This window comes from Tachysurus vachellii, chromosome 15, assembly GCF_030014155.1.
Source record: "Tachysurus vachellii isolate PV-2020 chromosome 15, HZAU_Pvac_v1, whole genome shotgun sequence".
NCBI classification, from domain to species: domain Eukaryota; kingdom Metazoa; phylum Chordata; class Actinopteri; order Siluriformes; family Bagridae; genus Tachysurus; species Tachysurus vachellii.
Window position 1 is genome coordinate 11,566,250 of NC_083474.1, and position 21,431 is coordinate 11,587,680.

The window sequence follows — 21,431 nt, forward strand, 5'->3', positions numbered from 1 at the left end:
GCTCCTTATTCGAGGTCGCCACAGCGGATCACGTGGTCTGCATATTAGATATGGCGCAGGTTTTACGCCGGATGCCCTTCCTGATGCAACCCTCCCATTTTTATTCGGGCTTTAGACCGGTACTGAGAGTTAACTCTTCAGTGGCTGGGTGAGCTCCTTGCCCGGGAATCGAACCCCAGCCGTGGCAACAAGAGCACGGGATCCTGCCGTTGGACCACCTGGGGGCTGGTCTACTGAAATAAAATAATCTTCTAAAATAATGGATTGTACTTCTAATGTAAATAATGAGACAAAACCGTTGTGCTTACTGTTAAATCAGCCAGAAAGAACACACTTTACAAGAGAAAGAAAGCGACTGAAGAACCACACGTATTAATCACGGCAATTCGATGACGACTGCGTAACCAGTCAATAGCTTCCACTATTTTTAGCTTCAGCCTGGCTTTGATGGTACTTTATCTAATTCAACACAGCACAGAAACAGCAAAGGTACAGCATCGTTCGTGTGGAAACAGCACCAACATTTAAAATAGTTCATTTGCAAAGCTGATTCTAGCTGAACTGCAACATCTGGTGGAAAAGTGCTGTGTGATTTTTTTTTTTAACAAACTTGTGGATTCGAGACTGACTGACTGACCTCATGTCTGCTGCTCACAAGCCTTCTAGCAGAATAAACACAAAACAAATGTCATAATAATAATAATATCAGAAGACGCACGTGTATGATACGAGCTTTTAAAGAGACAAAAACCACTCAGGCACCTAAATCTGGCATGTTCAAACATTATAATTAAATATTATCATTTCAGTGAACAATGAAGGACAGTCATTCAAACTCTTTGTCAAAGTCATCATTAAAATATAAATATAATTATACGGCAGCACTCTAATTAAAACACACATCTTCAGCTACAGCAGCCTGTTCATGATTGAGAGCCAATAGACAATAAGCGGCTGACACTGGCAGATGGTTGGGTTCAGATAGAGAAATGAATTGTAATTAGCCTTGTCTCTTATGGGTTGCCTCCTATTCTTCAAAACAGACACCCCCAACACCCTGATATCAGTGGCTTTAATGACCTTTTATGTGGTGCTAATGCCTAATCAAAGCTGATTTTAGAGCAGGATTAGCAGTGAAACAGAACACTGGAGCTAACTAACCTGCTAAAGTGTTAAAGCTACATTCGTCGTCGTCTTGTATCATACATATTATATTTTTCTATGGTTATATAAATGTACAACATATACAATCGTCATATACAGATCTATATGGATCTAATATACAGATATAATATATCTGTAAAGAACTCAACTGCACCTTTGTATATTAATTAGATTTTTTACCCTTTGTCTATGTTTATATGTATACGCTATGTAAAGGAGAGCTCGTGTAACCACAACAAATTCCTTGTGTGTGAGCAAACGACTTTAAAACCTAAACTAAACCAGTACACCAAATAAACACAGACCAATATTGGCAAAACACGAGGTTTGCATAAGTATTTGCCCCCAACCCCCAACGTTTCCCCAACGTTTAATGTTACATCCTTATCTTGCATAGCTCTTGTTGGCCTCTGGGTGGCTTCTCTGACTCATGCCCCCTTTACTTAGTTACCCTAACTCCAAAATCCTCCTTGAGAGTGTGCCATAAATTTCTATTTAATACTTCCATTTAACCCAACCCTAAGTGATATTTCATTTTTCATATATTTGCACTAGACATGTTTTAAAAGCTCATTGGTCTTCATGATGCTAACTGTTTTGGTCTGTCTCTAATAAACACTTGGGTCTTTCATGAACAGGTCTATGTCTATTGAGATCAAAATACACTTTATTTGCACACAGATCAACCTTCATTTAATTACTCCTGATAGCAACTGGTTGTACCCAAACTAATTTAGGGGTTTCACAACAAGGGGGATGAATACTTCTGTAATCAGCATTGTTTCATGTTTTTTTTTTTGTTTTTTTTTTTACCTGTAGGCAATTTTCAAACTAAGCTGATTTCCTCCCACATATTATAGGGAACTGTCTGTAGATTCAGGAAATAATTTCAGTTCCAAGCACAGTTGTAAATTAATTTCAGGTTGTAACAGTAAAAAAAAAAATATATTTTTGGTTGTAACACTGAAAGCTTTAAATTAAGGCTGTAAGCTTCTTTTCTGCAGATTGACCAGATTACTCCAGATTACACTACACAGAGAAAAAGCCTGGCAGTTTCACACCAGCGGAATAAAGCCTTTGTTCACACTCGTGCCGTGTGTGCAAGTGTGATATTTATGGAAGCCCCTCACATGCAATATACTTTACACACTAACACATCCTTTTACCATTTAATCTCCTTAACAGAAATACTGTATGTGTAGAATGCACTATAACAGTAGCACATCATTTTTGTTTAGCTATTTAGTTAACAATTAGTTGCACAGTTATCGTGATTTAAGTCTAATTGTCTTTAGTTATTTGCTGTTCAGTAAAATAAATTGTAATTAGCCTTGCCAACTGCCATCAGAAGTGACCAAAGCACCACAAGTCCCCCGTAACACAAAAGCTAAATCTGGCTAATGAACATTTGCAATTTGCTGCTAATTTGTGCTTTAATTTACAGCCATTTACAGCCAGTCACAGGTGAAGCCAAAGGAGAAATTAATTTGGGAAACTATTATTGGATTATTAGTTCTTCATATTTTATTAATAAGTAGAATTATTTCCAGAATGAGAACTTAATTTGAGCCATTTGATTGACTGCATTAACAGAAGGATCTAAAGCACATTGTGTTGCTAAAAATAATAATTTTTGCTATCCGGTGATTAACCGTGTCAATTATACATATTTGGTAATGGCAGTTTTGTCTTACCTGCTAATATCGTATAGTGTATGCTTCTGGACATCGTTCTGATTTACTCTGAACTTTAGCTCGCTCGTTATGGAAGACACCGAAACTGCAAGACATCCAGTCCGCTTATAGTAACAGGACCTTTTTAAGATGCCTGGGGTATTATATCAGTGTAATAATACTGAATCTTATAAGTTCTTGTGAATGGTGTTGTCAAGAGTTAAAGTACTTCATCCAAGAAATAAAGGCAACAATCATGGTTATCATCAGCATGCTCTAAACAATGGAAATGCTATTCTTTACTAAATTTCTTTTTGAGGTGGTAAATCTGCTTACCGAAAGTAAATATCTCAAAGATGTGCATGAGATTACTAACATTGCTTGTTTAAGGTGCCACCTCTAACCCGGCTCTGTCATTGTGGCCTGCTCCTGAGCAAAAGAACAGCTGTTGGTTAAGATTCGAATGAATTTTGACATCCAGCGTGTTAAGCACCAGGGGTCAACTTCAGGAAAAAGAAGAAAGATTTTACAGTTACATAAGTTCTGCAGTTTCACTACTTTATAGAAATCTATAGAGACTTATTTATTTATTTATTTAAAGATCCGAAGTAAAACCAAACTCTGTCCTTCACTTCACTTTCTTTCATCATCAAAAGAATGACATTCATTTAGATGGAAAAGTAGTTAGCAAGCATTATCCTAGTCACCTGCACACCTGCTGGGAGAGTAATGATCACTCTTAAGCTTTCTTCTCCACAGTAAAGGCAAACATTGCATCTTGACATTCAGAGAGAACTCTCACTAGTGCCCTCTAGGCACAGAAGAAGAAAGCAGGACGGCTCATGCATGACCTTGACAATTTAGTCTCGCAGTCAGGCAAACACATTCCCCAAACCTGCTCGTCAGATGAAACAATTATACACAATTCATCCTAACACCAGATCACAACAGTAAGGACTATCTCAGAGGAGATGAACACAGCCTCTCTGGCTCATGCAACCAAGCGAGGGGGAGTTCAGTTAATTAGGAAAACAAGCTCCAGAGTTGTTCACACATTCAAAGAAGTACTTTTCCCAATTGGGAAACTTACTTTCAGCTTTGATAATGAAACACAAGTCAAACACTGATGTATTCAACATCCCAAGAGATCATGATACCTGAGCAGAAGTAGAACAGGTCTTACAGAAGGACAAACCTTTAAATCCCTCTCGTTACATAACCTGCATCCATGTGTGAATGCATTTACACTTTTATTGTGTTCAGGTGAACTTTCAGAACAGCACACTGGCGGTTTAGGGAACTGTTGTACATCCAAGATGAACAGAAAGTACAATGACAGGTAGCTTCAACCAGAACCATCTCTATGGAAAAAGACAGAGAAACCATTAGGGAATCTCCAGTAAAACCAAAGGAGAAAATCACCAAACACCAAAACTCTTTACTCTTTGTGACATGTACAGTAGCTACTGTCACATCTCAGGAAAGGATAAGGTTACAATTGAACTTTAGAAAAAACAAGGCAATATATAAGGTCACTTTCTGCTACAGGAGCCTCACTATACTCAAACGCTCATATACATAGACTCAAGTCGGCTTTATATCAGAATCTTAAAACCATTTCCATTCAATTGTACACACAGAGGTATGTGTTCAGTATAAAGACCTTTCCAGTCAAAACCAAAACAAAACCAAGTACGGACCTAATTTTAAAATGCAAAACAATACATTTTAGATGATGTTTTAAAGAATGAGTGTGAGAGCTGATGCTTTTAGGTGCTATAGATATTATATCCAATATATAATAATATCTAATAATATACAGTCATTAAGTCACAAGTAAGGTTACAGGCCACATCCTGTGCATGGTGCGATCATGTGACCTACTAATTAATGATCAAGTCCTTCCTACAACAAACAAAGTTCACAACAATCAATTCTCTGACAATACTGTAATGTATGTAGCAGACATGGAACTGTGTGTCACTGTAAATCATCTCTGTGATTTATACTGAGATCACTTATCCGGTGCAAATCGGTCATTAATGATATTCTCCATCAACATTACTTAAAAGACACATGTCCGGAAATCTTATCCTGTCTGAAAAGTAGTTTAACCGGAGTAAAGACATGAACGCATTATTGTCATTTTTATAGAGCCTGCCCTAGCAACCCACATAAAGCCCTAGCAACCCACATTAAGCTTTCCATCAGAAGCAACTCTCCTAGGACCTACACATCACATTATATTCAATCTCATGCTTTACATCACAATCAGAAAGCTACTTGATCCTTTACACACCACTGGGTTGAGTATTGTGTGTGCGTCACTGATGACAACATCTCTTTGCTCTGCTGTCATGTCATTCATGTCACAATGAAAATGTTTGTGCTACAAGTAATGTACAAATAAGTACTGCATGAAGTGCTTCATGTGCAAACTAGGAGGAAACAATCTAGGAATTCAGGCTTATGCTGTACTTCTGTTTCTTTACAGCCACTGTGAGTTCAGATCTGTAAAAGATACGTGAAGCTGAAATTTGTCACGTAATGTGCAAAATTGTGTGTCCAATATAATGCTGCTTAAATGCAATGAGGTGTACTGACAAACTGTTCACGATTCGGTTGAATGCAGTGTAAAAGAGTTTATTTTCTGCTTATAAGGTACGTGTGAATGATTTTTTACAGTCTCTATGTAAATGCTGCTGTTATTGGAGGTGTGAAGGCAGTTCATGTCGAATGTCTATAAAAGCACTTCTGACATGGTTATATTAGTCATGACTATCTCAAACATTCTGAAATACTGACATCATCCATCAGTCCACAGATTTTTAATGGCACAGGACACCTGGAGTCCATCCCAGGGTACAGGGTAGCAGGTGTGGGCATATCATACCTACAAAGCACAATCGCACACATGTACACACCCATTCACACCCTATGGGCAATTTAGAGGTGTAATAAGCGTACCATGAATGTCTTTGGACTTGGGGAGGAAACTGGAAAAAACCCTGAAGCACGAGGAAAACATGCCAACTCTGCACACGCAGGAATCGGACCACTAACCCTGGAGGAAACAGGATTCCGCTAATATAATACCTGTCTTTCAGCTGTATTTGATTTGCTCACACTAAGTTATATTCAGGTTTAGTAAATCAGATGCTAAATGAAACAGCATGGAACCAAAATCCTCATTAAAGAGACAGAATCTTTCCATCGTTGCTCCATTTACAATTTATTTCCTCATCAACATCATCAGCACTCATCATGCTATTGCCAGTGTAGCTAGCTGTAGGTCAAGCAATCCCAAATGATGCCCCTCTTCCTCCATGTTCCTGAGCTAGGCTTCAGAGCCATCTGAGGACTATGTCAAGTAGACACCTGTGCAGTGGATCTAGCAAGCCCTAGGAAGAGATTAACTTCGTAGAATTGGGATTAATTAAGTGGGTTAATTAATAGACTATGCCAGCTCATTGTTTTGCATTTGCAGTGAAAGACACCACTCGGGAGAGACTTGGCAGCATCCAATCAATTTCATGGGGCTTTTATTACTGAAGAGATAAAGCCAATATTTAGCTTTCCATTTTTCTCTGTTTTTTCCAGCCGGTTTGCCCTGTCAGTGGATGTGCATGGGCAGGCTGCTGTGGCCTGGAGAGAGAACAAGGACACATCTGTTCCACCCTGCAGCCCTGGAGGGGAAGCCGTCCTGCTCTGCCCTCTCTCTTTCTGTCTCTGTCTCTCTCTCTCTCTTAGCATGAAATGGCATTTTATCAGGTAAACCTATGTTGTAAGTCTTTTGCATTGTGCTTCTGGGTGACTAAATTCACATATTAATTAAGACTGATCAAATTACTCAACACATCTCGAGCTTTATTGTCATTCTTCCACATACACAGTATACAAAAGAAGGAAATGCCATTACTTCGTACCAAGCTGCATCGGTAGTGACACAACAAGCAACACACAACAACGGTAAACAATAAACACAAATCGACATTAAAAAATGTAAGCGTCATCGAGCTGTGGTGTGTTAAGTATGAGGTAGGTGTGAAGTATGAGGTCAAAATGTAAGTAATGTAAAAGAAAAACTAGATTAAAGTGCAAGTGCACAGTCAGTTGTGACTGTGTGCAAATGTGTGCCATAGTAACAGTTACATGACCCTTGTGTATTTTAGTAGTGGCTGAGTACAGATGTGTGTTGGTGTCCACTGAGTGACCATTAATGTCCATAGCGCACAATTTAAGCAGGTGGAAGCATTGTGATGATGATAAATGTTTACTTGCATAGATACTTTTCCATACAGCTTTAGCGATCTGCTGTGCTTTGTAGCTTTTTGTGATGAATTTAAAAGCTTAAATGAATTTAAACATAAAGTAGTACAATAAATAAGGCTGGGTGAGGGAGAAAGTGAAGTGGCAGCAGATGGGTTTAGAAATAGTGCAATCTTAAGTGCAAACACATGGAGAATTCTATTCGTATCACTGATACTGTTAATGATTCTTGTATGGAAATGAATTGTTGTAACAGTCATTTCCCCCATTTTTTTGGAACGTTTCCATTATTTCTGATCCTAGTATTCACTATTCATTATTCAGTGAATTTTTGGCAATAACCAATTGATTATTTATTTAAACTACCTGTAGTTGAGATTCTGTTGTTCATTATGTTTATACTGCATCACTTAAAAATATAACATAATATTATATACAGAACGAGTGTGTCTCTTGTTTTTTTTGCCTACACCTGGCAGGACATGACATCCTTGTCCTTCAGGCATAATTATCAACAAAATTTGTAAAGAAAAAATTCTAAAAAAAATAAAAATGGGTATATGGTTTTTTATAATGAAACTGTTCTATTACTGCTGTAGCCATCTTCTGCTAGGGACAATTTGTCATCCCTGGTGTACTCCATCTTGTAACATTGACCAGAAATGATTTGGGGTGTGAAACATTTTCAGTATAGAAGAGACAATAATATGGTACTGTATCAGGCACAGCAATGTTACTGGGGGTTTTAAACATTGTGTATTCGTAGACACGTCTAACCAACCGGTTATTCCCATGCAATTTTTGTCAAATCTGCTGATTGGTCGGTGGCCGTTTCTTAACCAAGCACTGAGAATGAGGTATTAAAAACACCCAATAAAGCAGATGTTGCTGATACACTCACACCAGCATAACCTCCACTACGTTCCACGTCTGCGTCAGTGACACTTGTGTATGAAAAGGCTCGGCCTCAGGGTAGTCCGATTCCATTACTGAGTAGGGCGGATGCAGGATAACAGAATGTACACAGCACAGTCATTAATCTGATACATATTAAGTGTGTATTATTCCTTAACCTGCAATGGTTTAACATTCATACCTAGGTTGTGCAAAATATCTGAAGAATGGCTCGGTAAATATCAATTATACATCATTTAAACACTAAAAAAAAAAAAACCAATGCTGTGAACTACAGTCTAATCTATTTCAGGAACACTCAGGAAAAGCTTTACTGGTCGACTCATCCATTATGAAAGCCACTAGGAGAGGGATGGATTTAAAAAAAAAAAGAAAGGCTAGCTCTAAAGAGAATGAAGGCGGTTAATATAAAGGGAGGCAGCACAATCTTAACAAACCATCTTTTCATCCAGCAAAAGAGAGGTGAGTCATTCCTCTCCAGCAGAAGCCCTTGACTTGGATTGCTTTCAAGCAGGCCTTTCTGCCAAGCTATCAAAAACAAAAAGCTGCACCTGGGTGATGAGGATCTCCAATCCAAGAATGCAACAGTGCCATTCGTGTGCAGCGAACACGGCCATGTCAGAGCCTCGTGTCTACATCTCCACCTAATAAGCGTGCTTATAGTGAAAGCAACACTGAACATGCCACTACGCTGCCCATCACATCTCGGCAGGCTTCAGCTCTGGGAATTACATGCGTGAGCACAGTGAGTTAATGATGACTGCAGGGGTTCGACTCCGCTGAGAACATTGGTCTGAATTCAACAGTCTGACGTCAATCATGTAGCTTGTGTGGTTAGATCAATCACACATCCGCTCAAGTAATTCACACACTTCCACAAGGAAGTGGACATTTTCAGAAAAGCTCCACAGGAAATGTAGAGTCTTTGGATGATGAAAAGTATGAATCTACAATACACTTCTCAACAAGATGTAGTCTCAATCAGTACTATCAGTTTAGTCAGGCAGGTTCTCAAAGCAAAAAAAAAAATCTGCCATATATCAGCATCACGACTGCAGGGTCTGATTAACAGCGCATTTCATAGATCAGTGTTTCAGGATGCATAAAGCCAAGAACACTGACAAGAACTCATAGGTGTATCCATCATCCCATGTGTACAACAGACTCTACACTACACTCTATACTCTACCTCAGAGAGCTGCACTATACTGTGCCATATAAACTGTAGGTACTGATCATTAAGAGGATTTACTGTGAAGAAAAAAAAAAGAAAGAATTACGCGCTTAGGTACCACTTAGGATTTACCTAAGAGACCTTTTGGGTATTTAATGAGATCAACATTGTGCACAAGCAGAATTTATGTAAGGATGGATAGTTCACATCCAAGTGCAAGGTTATATGTGAAGAGGAAAACGCTGTGGGTGCTTTATGAGAGCCTAGAAAACTATTCGTTACAAAGCAGGAAATGTTCAGGAATGTCTAGTCCTACCTACGCTGCTAGAGAGTGGCATATTGGCATAGTGAAGTTGGCATAGTGTCAGTCAGAATTCTCAGCGAGCACAGATGTCCATGGGTGTCTATTATTAGGTTGAAATAACATGGTTCACGATGGGATATTCGATATTCTTTGATAAATTTACATGATTTTTTTCACACAATAAATTTCAGTGATGCCTCAAGTCACATTAAAGAGAAATTAAACATGGTGGAGAAAACAAACAGGCAGCAAAACATAGCTCACTAACTCAAATTTACTCATAACAGTAGGATAGTGGTGTAGCTTTAGAAATTTCTTTCTTTGAGCAGTGAGATCCGCCGAGTTCAGTCAGTGACGTAAAGTCAACATGGCTGCCCACAGCATCAGCAGTAAACACCCCTGACTGAGTGATACTGTATATAACACTAGGTCTAAAGTACTTGCTTTAGATCTATAAACATAGACATATTCATTTAATTTTATACCACTGAATACACAATCTATGTCTGTAAAGGTAAATATACATCAATGATCAGAGTGAGTTAAGATAAATGTTGCTTAGAAAAAACAAACATGAAGGTGTCTATGTATTCTTTTCTACTTTGTAGTTTGAATGCACATCACGCTGACTTCGTACTTCAGAGGTAAGTCGAACGCAGCTTTATTCTCGTTGTATCTCTATCAGCATGCAGTCGAATGGTCTTGTGTTTAACCTAGAAAACCTCTAAACAAAAGTGAGAATAGACCAATGTCTATGTCAGTGAAAATGTTAAATTATTTTACTTTATTACTAAAGAATCAACTTAATGACAAAATAAATATCAGGTGCCACTGACAATGACATGTTAAAAATTAAAAAAATGCATGTAGTTTAGGGTGAATATACTGTGCTGTAATGCTGTAGGACAAATCCTCAGTCCCCACTTCAGACTGAACTTGTATTTTAATGACAAATAACACCAGAAAACAAATCCATGCCTTTTCCACATGTCTTCCATGTAGATGTGGACTGAGGTGCAATGTTGTGATGCAAATAAATACAGAACAGACACGAGCATTCTCCCCAGGCAGCCTCGTGTCCCATTTTACTCGATGTCACCTCCTTGACTACAGCAATTACCAGACAGATGAGTAGCATCTCTCTGGCTGAGAGACATGAGGATTAACCTAGAGGGCAGGGGAAAGTCATCCCTCCTTCATCCCACTATCTAAGGGAGCTCATTTAAGGAGACTGGACTTGTCCTTGGTGGGGAAATTGAGAAAGCCAAAGGCAAATTTGGCTTCAAAGCAGTAAGACAAGCAGGAAACAAATGCTGGTAACACTACGCATGTTAAAACAATCTTATGAAAACGTGGATAAGAATGAGAGATTCTAGAAGAAAAAAAAAAACAGTTTAGGGCAGAAACTGGCATTCCCAGATACCTTTATTTTACAATATATCTAAAACCAAAAAAAAAATGCACTACTACTACTACTACTAATAATAATAATTATTATTATTATTATAATAAATATTGCTGTTGGTTACAGTATATTTTACAGTATATTATATGCAAACAGAGAAACTTTTAAATGACAATTTAGTTCTTTTTCATTATTACTCTTGACATACATTATTTGACCATTTTATAGCACGGAATCTGCTGTGCTTCAGATGGTAATTAAAGCTGCACTAGTGTCGCTCGCTTGGGGTCTTGTTTATGAGTAAGCATAAACTCGAGGGTGTAAAGGTATAGGTACATCAGCCAGGAAGCTCCAGAGACTCATCTCCATGACACCAATTCCTCAGTGACCTGCGCTCCTGTTTGTTCTCTGTCCTCAGATAATTATACAACAGCTGCTTGTGAGCATTTAAAGAAAGCCTGAATTGGTCAGCAGGAGTTCTTTCTGGATGTATTTGTGTGTTTGTGAATGCACTGTATCCTTGAGTGCCTTCGTCGAGTACAGCGATGTGGCCTGAGCTTTGAACGTGTAATATGCTGAACGTGTTTACTGCATGCCTACTGCTTTATATCCAGCCTTTAGTTTAGTTCAGAAGGACATGATGATGTGGCACAGCTGCTGCTGAAACCACTGTTCTCCTCATTGCTTTCTTTCTCTCTCTCTACACTGAATCTATGAATGAAAGCTCTTCCTATTTCTTTCCGAGACGTAACACTTTTCCTGCAGCCACCGTTTGATACTATCTGCGTCCAGCAGTGAAAGACTCGTATCATAACCTGTTTCAACAAGAAACAAACCACCGACATCCACTATCTCCATTTCCTTCTTTTCCACAGAAATGTTGAAAGCTGCGGGTTTATTTATTTGTTTGTGTTCCAATTTCCTTCGAGCCCCAGCGTGTTATCTGTCCAGCAGGTTAGTGAGGACTGGGGGGTTATGTGGGGTGGTGAAGGTGTGCAGACAGGGGCCTGTCTCAGACAGCCTCTCTGTTTGCATAACTGATTGGGCCCTAATCAAAAGTGAAGCACCAATTCCAGCTCTCCCTCCCATTCTCCACAAAAAGGAAAGTGAGAAGAAATGGAGGAGTGGAAGCTAAAAGACAGGGTTATTATACACCTCTAAGCGTGCTTGGGCTTGGAAAGGCTGTGACCTTGACTACGCTCAATCCTTCAGCTCTCATCAGCACGGGCCGTGTCCAACGGCACAAATCAAGGCCGAACAGAGACGAGACAATTCGGTCTGCACAAATAGAGAGAAACGGCCTTGTAATGTGGGTCAAATCAAAGCCTACGCTTGAAGAAGGCGAGGCTTTATTGTATGGGTAAGATAAAATAAAGATACAGTTATTAAATAGGGAACAGATAGCTGCATTTTCTGTCACCAGCTGCTGCATTCGCTTTACCTGGCACATCCAGCAGGCAATAACCTTCTTTATTATATTCTACAAACGCTGTTAGTATGTCCTCATCAGGAGGACGTGGCACGACGCCGTTTCAATAATTTCATAAAACAAGCATGAAAGGTTATTTTCATGATCACACAGTTTCGTACTGATTAACGCCGGAAGACAGCGGAGGAGACCTAAAGGCTAACACAACAAAATGATCTGAGGTTATTCGTACAGGGTAAGACTGCACACACTTCACACACACAAACAGTACTTTTTTTTCCTGTGACCTGTTAGAAATGCAGTCACCTGTGGAGATTAGAAGGAGTGCCTTGGAAAATATTACCTTCCCTCTATTCAACAGTCAATTTGAACCAGTGCTGCAGCTGAGCTTCTGGTAAATCCCCAGGTGCTACAAGTTGTGTGGAAAAAGCTCATTCACCCTACAAGTTTAACACCAAGGTCATTGACAATATGTGAAATGGAAGAGATGGAAGGCTTCATTCTGAGTGGCACTGGGAAAGATAATTTTACAAGGAAAGCCACAGGATTAAAGGAAAGTGAAAAGGATCCCTTTACAAGGTAGGAAAACGCAGGTGACGCTGAAGTAGTAACTCTTTGGTGAGTCGTCGGCATAAACTAAAGTCAGAGCTGAAAAGCAGGACTGTACAACTGAGTCTTAATTGACACCTCCATGAGGTCGATATCTCCTATAAAAATACACATATTCAATGCACCTAGATCAGAAACATTTAGTGGAACATGACTCCAGAGGAACATAACTTCTGAGCATGACAGTAATGATTTTTTCGACAGACATGGGTATTAGGAGTTGCTTCTGAGAAAGAAAAACTCCAGCCTGCTGACAGAAGACACAAAAGCTAGGCTAATGCTAACTGAAAGAGAGAGCAAGAGAGAGAGTTAGAGTAAGAGAGAGAGAAAGAGGCAGGCCTTCCTCCACATTTTAATCCCCAACTCCAGGCTTAGTCACAGCAGAGCTTTCTCAAGTGCCTGCCAATTCATGCTTGCTCATTATCCCTTCCCTCCCTCATTTATCTATCCGGCACAGCTCGGGAACAATCTGTCTCTCCACCAAGTCCTTTTAAGACACTTGTTTGAGGTTTATTTGCACCCTGGCATCAAAGTAGCCCAGCCGTGCGCTTTAAACAGCACCAATCAGCTATCTTTACACAGCCATGGTAGTATATGCATTTCATCTTTTGAAGTTGTCCATAAGGTCCTTTCAGCTACAAGATGCCTGTCTGTATAAATATATAAACGCTTTTAAATGGTTTACTTTCCTTTTTTCTTTTATATACCGAGTGATAAGGACAAAACGCGGTTATTATTATCTGATTTCGTATCAGAGCATTTTAAATGGTGAGTTGGTTTCGATGCAGGAATGGGCAAACAGAAGCAAACGCATCATGCAAAAAGCACCTCACCGTCACAGCGGCTTAATAACTTCCTGGTCTGGGAATGTGGTTGTGACGTTTATGGGATACAGACTTTTTTTTCATCATGATTTTAATTCATTGTTCCGAGATGCTGAAATAATAACATTAATGCCAAAATTTCTGTTCTGTCAATGCAAAGAAAATGTGTCCAGGGTTAGAAGGATAAGCTGACCAAGCACTCATCTGCTGTTTATATCATCCAGAGCAATGTACAAAGTGCTTTGAAGTCTCCATCAATGAATACATTAACACTGGTTCACTAGGTTACAGACTTAAAATATCATTAACCTAAAACTCTGTTCAGGATTGTTTTCTTTTTAAATATATACATAAAACAAACAGGGAAAATAAGTGCTAGTTTAAGTGTTTGAGGAAGTGGTAGGTCTTCATTCTCGTTTGAAGATAGCCAGTGACTCAGCTGTTCAGACATCTAGGGGAAGTTCAATCTACCACCTTGGTGCCAGAACAGAAAAGAGTCTTGCTGTATATCTACCTCTTACCCTGAGAGATGGAGGGGGCAGTCGAGCAGTTCTGATAGAATTATGTTGTTCATAATGTAATCTAAGTAATATTAAGTCTTTGAGATGTCTCAGGTTATCGCTGTTAATACTGTGGCCAAAAAATGGAACCTTTTTTGAGGCTGTCCGAGTTCAACATTTCTATAGTGGTGGTTATAGGCACATATGAAAGGAGACACTCGGGGCTTTAAGAATTTGTACTTTTTTTTTTAAGTATTTCTGTTTTTACCCAGCATACTAGAGACAATATATTTATATACAAGTTCCATAAAAATATATGTTTATATCTTCACACTAAATGGTGATATCAAACCCGGTTTTACTCTCTGAGATGCCCCAAAGTTTATTTCTAAGCATCTAAAATTTGAGGGTGTTATCTTCAACCACTAAAATTCTGTCTAAGGTAAAAGCACCTCACACTGAATATACTGTACGTATCACACGTATCCTGACTAATTTTATCAGTATTGAGGCGATAAAATAATTCATTTGTTTTGTCCGATAAGCCGATTTCAGATCTGCTCTAGTAAAAGGGTTAAAGAAATACTATTGATTATACCAGTGTCATATTTATGTATTTAACATTTGCCTCAAATGGTACTTGTGAGTTTATTCACAATCGTGTGTAACAGTTGCATCTCTGTTCTGTGACCTCACACTGCATCAGCGTGTCACTGCTCAATTTCACGACTATCCTAATAGGATGTAAATATCTAATAACTCCTCACTACATATGCATATCTCCACTTTGTTTTATTTGGTTTTGGTTCATGAGCAACAGTTCACATTAAGAATAGCAGGCACAGAGTCAGTAGATAACTGATAAAGCTTTATGGCAACATGCCATAATCAATTGTATTGTATTTGGTAGGTCTGCGTCTCAAACTGTCTATCGAGGAGCGGTTCTTTTCTTAAGGAAATTCATTACACACATAATAAGGTTACTTAATCACATCAGTTCAGCCAGCATTGCTACAAAGATTTGCCAAGATTAGTTACTACAAATTAGGACAATACCTTCTACCATGTATAGGTTCAGCATGCTTTGTATTCATATCGTTTTATGTGACCTGCTATAAGCAAAAAAGCAGTGTTGTGTGTGTGCGTGTTTGTGTGTGTGTCTGAAATCACCACATAAATGTTTTACAGTTTTATAGGATCAGAGTTTGGGTCGGCGTATATCTTTATGTATATGTTCAGCATGGGGTTCTGTGGGGGGCAAAAGCATGTGTGTGTGTGTGTGTGTGTGTGTGTGTGTGTGTGTGTGTGTGTGTGTGTGTGTGTTTACTGACCAGCAGGGAAGCCATTACTAGAAAACAGCAGGAGAGAGAAGCTACATACAGAGCTTAACAAGAAAGAACTTACCAGGGAATTGGTAGCTGTAGCTCGGGGCGAAGCCAGTGTATCCACGGCCGTACGTTGCTACAATGTTTGGGTAACCTGATGAGACAGAAGAAAAATCAAGTACTGTGATAAACTGTCTAGACCGTCCAATGAACTACTATTACACAGTACAGAAATCCAAACACACACACACACAATACAATTGCACTTGCTCATCCACCCATACACACACATTCTCACTTTTTGATTCCCCCCTCCACAAACACCTTCCAAATAGGTGCTAGATAACAGATTAGCAAGATGGGGAAGCACACTCCGAGGTAATGAGCAGTGTAAGTATCATAAGAAGTGATAGCTGTTTTCTTCCCTGGAGCTCATCCTCTTCCCTGTGGCGGTGAAAGCGGACGTATTCGCTGCTGTCACCTCCCTCTCTGTCGCTCTCTCTCTCTCTCTCTCTCCCCCACCCAACTCTGCTGTCATTGATCGATAACCTTTCTTTTATAGCCTGGGCTAATCGATCATGAAGGACACGACAGCGCGAGACAATGGCAAGCTGATAGCTGTGCCAGGACATCACGGATTAGAGTCTCTCCGAACCGCAGAGCCGCAGCCGCTTGCACGCTAATACCGGATGAGAATGGCAGGAATATGATCGAGCGATTGCAAAAGTCATTCCAAAGTGGAGTGAAAGACAGAGCTAGCATGCTGGAGCTCTAGTCCGGAATTTACTCGCAATCTGTTTTACCCGCTGTTTGCTGAGGCAGAACTTTTAAATGAAGGCGATTTGGTGAGCTACTTGGCTTCCCAGCGGCTCATTTTCTGAAATACATCGTTGACTTCTCCATGGAGAAAAAAATAGCAAATCAGCAGTATTTGCATGCCTGTCTCTGTTGGAGTGCATCTTGGTGGTGCAGTTAAAAAAAAAAAAAAACTGGGATGAGACCCAATGCACATGCTCAGACTGTCTCCTGTCCAACACAGAGGAGTGGCTACTGCTTGAGTTCCCATGCAAAAAAAAGAGGTCCACGGAGTCATTGTTCTTATTCTGCCACCATGCCTTATTACAGCAAGCATTCAGACACTAATTATCTGGCCAGGCTTCAGTCATGGTACATAGCAGTTTACGTGGGTATGTGATAACCATATGAGTCATCAAACTGTATCGCTGCAAAGATCTCATGAAAAACCTTCTTTTTCTAAATTTCCCTTTAGTTCTTTAAGCTGACACTCAGATCTGTTTAGACTTCACTTCTCCAAAAAGTTCACTGCTGACAAATCTCAACAATATTAGCACCACAGAAAGCACAGATGTGTTCTGGTTTTGTGCAGTAAAAACACATCTCAGTGTATTTGTATAACAGACGAATTTAGTTTGTCAGAGATGATGCTGAGCAGCAGGAAATACCCAGTGAAGAAACTGACCTTGTCTTTTAGAGTTTATCATTTTATCAGAGGTTTAAAAGGAGTTGCTTTTTACAGACTTCTTCATCTTTTCTCCACATATTTGAAGCCTGGAAATGTTAAAATGATATGTTAGAGAAAATATCTTGAGCTAACACAATGTTGTGTAAAAAAGCATCTCGCTTAGCCATGTTTTTTTCAGCAAGTAGTAGCTCAGTGTTCAATTTACCGCTCAATCCTCAAACCCGGCATTCATCAAATGCTAAAACCACATACCCCTTAGCGCAAAAGTATATAAACAACCCAGAGCACAGCATGAATCATGCAACAACATGATGAGGGTGGGGGAGGGGTCTGCTTTTTCCCCTCAGGTTTACTTTCACGTGATACTTTCATACTTTAACTCAAGCAGTGTTTTAGATCATTACACTGAAGTGGCTATTTTACATCAGTTAACTACTGTTGATGTTACTTCAGATTGCATGTGAAATGCTATCTGTTCAAACAAAATGGTGGCTCTTCGACTGAAACTAGAATGCTGCCAGGATTCATCTGAGGAAGATTATACAGAATCCCATAATCTAATAGGAAATATTTATTCAGAAATTTCAAGCTGTTTGAAAGCTGTTTGTTCCCTAAAGCCCTCTTTTGGAGTGAGGCTTGTCCACATTGTCATACGCTAATGCTGTGCATCCGAGTGGTGAAGTACCAGTATAAACAGTGGGAGCAGTACTGCATCATGTGGCACTGTATCTTCATCTGAGTAAAAAAAAAAAACAATGATTATGTACTATTGTAGATTTATAATATTAACGCTAACTAGATAGTGTCTGATTTCTGAAAACCTCTCAAGAAGTCTTCAAATCTACCTGTTTTGCATACCCGTATTTTTGATTTTCTGAATTTTCTCATTTTCTTTCCGTGTAAGGTTAGAAATTTCAGAGTGAGACGTAGATCATGAAAAGAATGAGACAATAGCAGGAAAAGAAACGCAGCTCATGGATATGTTTAACGTCACTGTGCATGACACCGATTTAAAGTTTGACGTGGAAACCTGATGGAAAGGGACGTACCATCCTGAACATCTGTGAACAATGCCGTGTGCTCAGCATTTATATTCTGTAATCTTTACCCTTGTCTTTTCCATTGTAGTTAATATAGAAATAAAGAGATAGAAATAATTATTGTGATGGAAAATTGATGAATTACACTATAACTAAACTTAAATAACTAAATTAAATTGCTTATTACAACACTTATTAAATTATTTCAGTATTTAATTATTTATTTTAGGCTGAGACCTTGGTACACACCATGAACTAATTAAATCTGTCAGCATCATCCATCAAAACCAGTGGGCAGAATCTACCATCAAATTGGATCAACTAGATGGCAATCATGACTACTCGAGGTCAGTATCATCAATACCAGCTTGAGCAGTTTGAGGCATTAAAGTCTGATTTAAGTCAGAATTATGCTTCTATACAAAATAGGATTCTGACGCCTCAGAGCTTTGGAAAGGCACTTCAGATCGCAGTGGTAGTTTGGAAAAGTCTTTCTTAGTCTTAACTTAGAATATATATATATATATATATATATATATATATATATATATATATATATATATATATATATATATACATATATATATATATATATATATATATATATATATATATATATGTATATATATATATATATATATATATATATATATATATATATATATATATATATATATATATATATAATTTTGTTTTCACATGCTAACACATTTTGAATTGATGGATGAACAAAAAAAAAATTCAAATAAAAATGACCTCCACTACTCGCTCATTAAAACAGTTTTTAACAATTGTTGGTTAGTTAGAGCTTCTATTTATTTCTAATTTTACTAAACAAATATTTAATCAATTATACATGTGAAATATCCAATTAAAATGTAATTGAATGCATATGATTACATTTTATATCGGCACCCTTAGCTAATATGAAATAAAGAAATTGTCTTCATGTGTAATTTATTGTGTTTCTCACACTGCTGACAAACATGTTCACTATTTAAAAAAAATCGGAACCCCAGTCATTTAGCTTTATGTTCTTTTGTAAAGACGGTGCTATTCGTAGCCTGACCCAGAGGACACAGTGGATAAACCAGCTTGTGGATCTTCTGGTTTATGTTGAAGTTGCCACCTTTACATGTGCTGTTTTCTGTTAGCTGTATTATTTGTTTACGGAGATCTGTCCTTTCTCCTGTGTGAATAAAGCAGTGCTGTGTACTCTACCTCTAAAGAGAAATCAGGTGCCCTAGATAAATATACATGACATGGACATTTCCTGTGATATTTAAAGAGCTTACTATCAATGTAGTGTGTCAAGTCTGTATTGACAATGGGGATTAATGTGGTGTCTGGCAGAACATAAGCAAAGAAAGGGTCTGAACCAAGCCCTATCCTCACACACCAAACTAATGTTGCTACACAGTGCAAATGGACTCTTTAACCTATGGAACAACTTTCTACTTTTTAGAAATCATCAGTGATTAATGCTTGATACTGACTGCATGAACAGAATCATCTATTTCAAGCATCTATTACTTCATCTGCTTTCTGTAAATAATATCTATTGTTATCCTTCATTAAAACTAGGTAAAAAAATGTAACATGAGCAACAAATGTTATTTTAAGTTTAGAAATAAAGGGGTGAATGTTTGTGAAGGAGTAAAGCATGAAAAGTCCCTCTAAGAGAAATCATTTCCATTTATTTTTTAATTATTTTAACTGCAATTAATATTTGGTCATGTTTTCAACCCTTCCAGAAATTAGAAACTTTACAGTAAATCTGACAGCATTTTAAACTCTTTATACATGTTTATATTCATTAACTGGCTTATGCAGGCCTGCAACCATCTGTCACTTTATTGCTGAAAGTTCTTTAGATTGTCTAATGCTGATGCATGATAAGGTGAGTTTAAGTAAGTTATGTGTGCAACCTCATATTTGTACCCCAGGGAAACAAAGCCTGAACAAATACAATAAACTAAAATTGAGTAAAAGAGATCTTTGCTATTTATTTAATTATTTACATTAACCATTTTTGTTGGGGAGAAAATGCTACCATTTAAATAAGAATTCTTATGAGAATATTTTTTGCTAGTGGAAAGGAAAGAAAAGAAGAGAACAGTTTCCGTTTGCCTGAGTGGGAAAATGTCATCATTGTGGATTCATTACATTCATAACATTCTACGAGTGATAATAAGTCTGTACAAGTCTGTAAAAAACTATAAACGTCTTTTTGTTATTTTTTTTTCTACCAGTAGGTTTAGCCCCTAAAAGCAACACAGTAATAAATAAACTTTCACGTTTTTTTTTTCCATTCAAAATCCAGTTTCTCCTCTGATTCAGCTTCCTGTGTGGACCTTTAACTCACCTGTTACTAACAGGTAAGCATGCAAGCCTGTGTGTTCCTGTCATACTTTCTCAGAGGGGGACAAGGACAAGACTGAGTCAGAGGCATAGGAAGACAGAATGAGAAACCGGGGACATGAAGAAGACTCATTAAGCCCTGTCAGTGAAGCGGTGGGCACCCTCCGTCTCCTGGCAACACGATAAGTAAAGGCTGTCACCTAATCTGGCCCACTGGCGTCGGCCTCAACCTCTTATTTGCGTTATTAATATGCATGCTAATGTGCCCATTTTATGGCTGAACAGTTTGGATTCACTTTAAAATCAATTATCCATCTGGTAAAGCCGCACTTTGCACGGGCTGAGATGTGTATTAATTTCAGCAAACATACATGAGGCTTAACACAATAAAGATAAATGGCTCGATTAGGTGTGGTAAACACGAGAGCTCCAAGTGCAGCTCTAATGAGATTTTGGCACATAAGGAATTACAGTTTCTTGAATAATGAGCCTTGTTGATTTTTGTATGCAAATTACCAAAAGGAATGTTTCGCTGTCCTGCTTTTCCAATTTCATTTAGATAAGAGTGTGCTGCAAGCGAATGAACTCACATACTCTTAACTCACTCGCTTCTTCATTGCGTCTCCCACTTCATTCATTTCATCTCCTTCGTTTATTCTGTTTGTTCAACATTGGCCCACTGATCTGCTATAACTTCTAATAAGGTCAAGGAATGCTCTTTGCTGAGAATTTCATCAACTTCAAATGGAGTCAGGTCTAAGTGCAATGCCGATGGAGCAAGAAATTCTAACTTATCATGATAGCACTCCTTTCCTAAATTCTAAAACCCAGGCAGGATTTCTAAGATCAGTAACTCTGTAGAAAGTAGTTGCTGGACTTGACCCAACACCTCCTATAGGTCTAAGCCTAACCCCTATCCTCTTACCCTAAAGCCTGGTTAATACCTGATGTGTGAA

The 21,431-nt window shown here is 38.4% G+C and overlaps 1 protein-coding gene across 12 annotated transcripts in view; it reads right to left on the reverse strand.

Annotated features, from left to right (window-relative positions):
• Nucleotides 1-21,431, reverse strand: part of msi2b (musashi RNA-binding protein 2b) — a 235,194-nt gene that overhangs the window by 33,112 nt on the left and 180,651 nt on the right. For all 12 annotated transcript variants that reach the window (XM_060887826.1, XM_060887830.1, XM_060887829.1 and 9 more), the window contains exon 10: nt 15,671-15,745. In XM_060887826.1, the coding sequence (XP_060743809.1) occupies nt 15,671-15,745 (75 nt within the window). The remainder of the gene's footprint in view (nt 1-15,670; nt 15,746-21,431) is intronic.